This window comes from Halichoerus grypus, chromosome 15 (genome assembly GCF_964656455.1).
Source record: "Halichoerus grypus chromosome 15, mHalGry1.hap1.1, whole genome shotgun sequence".
Taxonomy (NCBI): Eukaryota; Metazoa; Chordata; class Mammalia; order Carnivora; family Phocidae; genus Halichoerus; species Halichoerus grypus.
The window spans coordinates 53135364-53140015 of record NC_135726.1 but is presented as its reverse complement, the minus strand read 5'-3'; the positions used below and the strand labels follow the sequence as shown (position 1 = coordinate 53140015).

The following is a 4652-nucleotide window of genomic DNA, read 5'->3' as shown; positions in this document are numbered from 1 at the left end:
AGAGCATGAGAGGGAGGAGGGTCAGAGGGAGAAGCAGACTCTCTGCTGAGCAGGGACCCCGATGTGAGACTCGATCCCAGGACTCCAGGATCATGACCTGAGCCGAAGGCAGTCGCTTAACCAACTGAGCCACCCAGGCGCCCTGAAATGAACATTCTTAACCTGAATGTCATTCCATCTGTCCAAAGCATAGATGTGTCTATTGTGACCAATACTAGTTAACACTGGGGAGGTGGGGTGGAGGGGTCCTAATGCATGTGATATTTGCAAAAAGGAAATAATCCATTAACCAGAGAAAATAAGAAGTACAATTATTGTATGATTCATACTTTAAAACCCCTAGGAAAACTAGTAAAGGTTACTAGCTTCAATAAAAGAATCTGGCTTTGTGGCTGGATATAAGATAAATATACAACAGTCAGACACTGATAGAAAAGAAAATCATTCCATTTTACATCAATGACAAAAAACACTTTGGGGTTAAATCAGCAAGAAATGTCCAGGACTTAAATAAGTAAATGATAAAATCATATTGAAGAACATAAAGCAAATTCTAAATAATAGATCATGCCATGTTCTTATTTGGAAGACATAAGAATAGTGAAATAAACATCAGCTTCAAATTTTCTTTTTCAGAAACTATAATTCACTTTCCAGAAGTCAAAGGTAAGTTCATCAGAAAACTTCTGTGAGTAAAGTATATTTTCTTTTAATTTTGTAAAAATGGGGAGATCAATAGGGTTTTTCCTGATAAAATTTTTTTCTCTTTTCATAAATTTGATAAAAGCAATTTGTAAACAGGTAAAGAAAACCACGAAATAGAGTCACCCTGAACTTTACTGGCACTATTCTTTAATTTCTGCCAATATAACAGAAAATACCTGATTTTAAAATTCACATAGGAAAAATGTACAATAGTAATTAGGAATCTTATGGAAAAAACATGCTAGAGAAACACCCTGTATTTTTTTTTTAATTTTTTTATTGTTATGTTAATCCCCATACATTACATCATTAGTTTTAGATGTAGTGTTCCATGATTCATTGTTTGTGCATAACACCCAGTGCTCCATTCAATACCTGCCCTCTTTAATACCCATCACCAGGCTAACCCATCCCCCCACCCCCCCTCCCCTCTAGAACCCTCAGTTTGTTTCTCAGAGTCCATCGTCTCTCATGGTTCTTCTCCCCCTCCGATTTTCCCCCCTTCATTCTTCCCCTCCTGCTACATTCTTCTTCTTTTTTTCTTTCTTAACATATATTGCATTATTGAGAAACACTCTGTATTATCAGATATTTAAACAAACCACAATTATAATAATATAAATAGCATGGTGTCAGCCAAGAATGCATCAAATAATAATAAATAATCTTTTCTGATGCTTGCTGACTTCAGACTCTGCTCATTCTACCCTGCACCACCTATTTTAAAGCAAGACAGGAATCATCTGTTTTAAAGGCAAACATTTTAAAATTGTGTAAATAAATCCAGGTAAAACAGCACATTGGTAGGAAAGATGAATTGCTATTGTCCTTTGAGGAAGCAATACCCAACAATGTTAACAATTCATATGTGCTTTAACCTAATAATCTTACTTTTGGGATTCCATTCTGTAGAAATAAATGCTTCGGTACATAAGGATTTACATATATGGAAAGTTTGCTTCTGCTTTATATAGAGGGAAAACAATCTGAATAAGGGAAATACTGAGTAAATTTGGCAAAATCCATATCACAGAATATGAATTGGCATTAGAAAGGAGTTAGAGCTACAAAGGTTAAAAGGATACATTGGATAACTTTTTTGGCTTAAGTGGGTGGATAGAGATGTCCTTCATTGAGGAAGAGACTGATGAGTTCAATTCTAGAGAAAGTTCTGAACTCTGTCTTAAATGGAGGCCAGGAGGGGGGAGAAAAAGATACATTGGAAAGGATTTTTGTGATAGGTTAAGTTAGAAACAAGTTATGGATATAAACTATGATTCATTTTAGGAGGGAGCAAAAACTCTGTGCATGCGTGCCCATATATATGTATGGCTCTCTGTATGTTGCATGGATATATGGATATGTATACATAATGTCCATATATACGCATGGAGAAAACGGATAGATACAAACCAGGCTATATACGTTGTGTGTGTGTGTGTGTGTGTGTGTGTGTAAGAAGGTGAAGAAAAGAGATGCAGGGGAAATTGTTTAATAGATAAGTCTCACATTTATGTTTCTGAGCTTAGGATAGGTTTCTGGAACTGGGGGCCAAATGCTAAGCAAAATATCAAGAGCGTTTATATCATGGAGAAAAGTGGGAACCAGAGTAAGGGTTGAAAACAAGAAACCTTTATTAGTAGGGGTCGAACAGCTCTGCTGTTAGGTGACCCAATAATGTTCAGCAGAACCCCAGGCAGAGGCTCTCATTTCAGTACAACCAGGGGAGGTCAAAAGTAAGTTTGTAACATCTCAACTAAGACTCCCAGAGAAAGACCAAGAATTTTTGTTTTCTCTAGATGGCAAATGTTTCTTTCCATTCCACTACAAAAATGAAATATTCTATGACTGCATCAGGTTCAGGACGAAACACAAGTGGTGTTCCCTAAATGAGACTTACCAAGGATATTGGAAATACTGCTCTGAAGATGGTAAGTGTCTTGCCTCTGAACACCCCAGGGTGGTTGGTGATCTCTGTTCAATGAGATCCGCGAGGGGACGCTGTAAAGGGACTCCGCAGTCAATTAAATTGTGAAAACGAGCTTTGTGCAGGTCTCTGACAGTATGAAAATCACATTGCACCAAAGACATATTATGAGAGCTTCAACCACGTTACCTTGAAAAGAAAGCTTTTAGCAAAACCTCAAATCCCCACCGATGTTGCAGAGCGGATGGTGCTGAATGGGATGGGGTGCGTGAGCGTGTGTGAGCCCACGCACGCGTGCATGAGAGGGATGGCACAGAGGCGGTACAAAATAGAAAGATGGCCTCTCCTGATTGCTTCTCTTCTCTGTAGACTTTGCAAAATGCGTGTTTCCCTTCTGGTACAGACACATGATCTACCGGGAATGTACTGAAGATGGGGACGCTTTTGGGAAAAAATGGTGTTCGCTGACCCAACATTATAACAAGGACAAGATTTGGAAATACTGTGACTAATGGTGAGATTTTCTGGGAGGGGCCCGAAAAGGTCTAATCGTTCTCATTGGAAATAATCTCCAGTTTCTTTGGTGAAAGGAGGAGATAAGACCCTCCTTATAAGGCTTTTTTTTCCCCCCGAGATATGAGTTGAAGGTGATCCAACTGTAAATAACTTGGGGTTTTGGCCATGGATTATGGATGATGAAGTTTTGATATGGAAACCTTCTTCTAGTGACTTATACTTATACTTACTAATACTTATACTTATACTTACTAATTGGGTAAAATTAGGCCTTTAAAAAAAAAAGTCTATGGACTTAGGGTGATAATGAGGTGTCAGTGTAGGTCTTTCCATTGTAATTGAATGTCCCATTCTGGTGAGGGAAGTGTTAATTTGGGGAAGGGTGTACCTGTGTGGGTGTGGGGGGATACGGGAATTCTGGGTCTTCTCAATTTTGCTATAACCTAAAACTGCTCTTAAAAAATAAAGTCTATTAAAAATGCATTACCTTGGGACACCTGGGTGGCTCGGTCAGTTAAGCGTCTGCCTTCAGCTCAAGTCATGATCTCAGGGTCCTAGAATCGAAGCCCATGTCCCGCTCCCTGCTCAGCGGGGAGTCTGCTTCTCCCTCTCCCTCTGTCCCTTCCCCTGCTTCCTCTCTCTCTCTCAGATAAATAAAATAAATAAAATATATTTTAAATAAATAAATACGTAAAAGAAACTACAAATCAAGTGGATTAATTCACAGTTTCCATGGTCATGACTTCTATTATATAAAAAGGTATTAAGGTCAAAAAGCAAAGCAGGATTTATCACGTGACCCAGAAATTCCACTCCTGGGGATGGATATACCCAAATGAATTGAAAGGAGGGACTTGGATAAATATTTCTATGCCGATGTTCTTTTCAGCATTAGCCACAGTGGCCAAAAGGGGGAAGCAAGCAAGTGTCCATCAACAGATGAGTGGATGAACAGAATGTGGTGTATCCCAACATTGGAATATTATCCAGTCAAAGAAAGTAATGAAGTTGATACATTCCACAACATGGATGAATCTTGAAAACATTATACTGAGTGAAATAAGCCAGATACAAAGGAACAAATACTGCGTAGTCCCATTTATATGAAATATCTAGAATAGGTAAGTTCATAGAGACAGAAAGTAAGTCAGAGGTTACCAGGGGCTAGCAGGAGCAGGGAAGTAGAGAGTCACTGTGTAATGGATATAGTTTCAGTTTGGGGTGATAAAAATCTTTGGAAATAGACAGTGGTCTACTTCACAGTGCACAACATTAAATATAAGTAATGCCACTGAATTGTACACTTAAAAATAGTTAAAATAGCAAATTTTATTGTATATCTATAGATCTCCATGATTTTTAAATATTAATAATATTTTTAAAAGGTACTATAAATAAAAAGATTTATAAAATTGAATTCTATCCTGGGACGCCCCAACTCGTGCTCTCTCTCGCTCGCGCTCTCTCTCAAATAAATAAAATCTTTAAAAAAAATAAAAATAAA

At 37.9% G+C, this 4652-nt stretch overlaps 1 protein-coding gene across 1 annotated transcript; it reads left to right on the top strand.

Moving 5' to 3' along the window:
• Window positions 1-572: 572 nt before the first annotated feature.
• Window positions 573-3144, top strand: BSPH1 (binder of sperm protein homolog 1). Its single transcript, XM_036114099.2, has 3 exons — window positions 573-666; window positions 2505-2636; window positions 3002-3144. The coding sequence occupies exons 1-3, from the start codon at window positions 573-575 to the stop codon at window positions 3142-3144; spliced, it is 369 nt and encodes a 122-aa protein (XP_035969992.2).
• Window positions 3145-4652: the final 1508 nt, after the last annotated feature.

What these genes read in the sequence shown, in the direction of transcription:
- BSPH1 (XM_036114099.2), top strand. Translation starts at nt 573, where the DNA reads ATGTTCTTATTTGGAAGACATAAGAATAGTGAAATAAACATCAGCTTC. An exon ending in TCACTTTCCAGAAGTCAAAG is followed by an intron (nt 667 to 2,504) that starts GTAAGTTCATCA and finishes TGTTTTCTCTAG; the next exon opens with ATGGCAAATGTTTCTTTCCA. An exon ending in GAAATACTGCTCTGAAGATG is followed by an intron (nt 2,637 to 3,001) that starts GTAAGTGTCTTG and finishes TCTTCTCTGTAG; the next exon opens with ACTTTGCAAAATGCGTGTTT.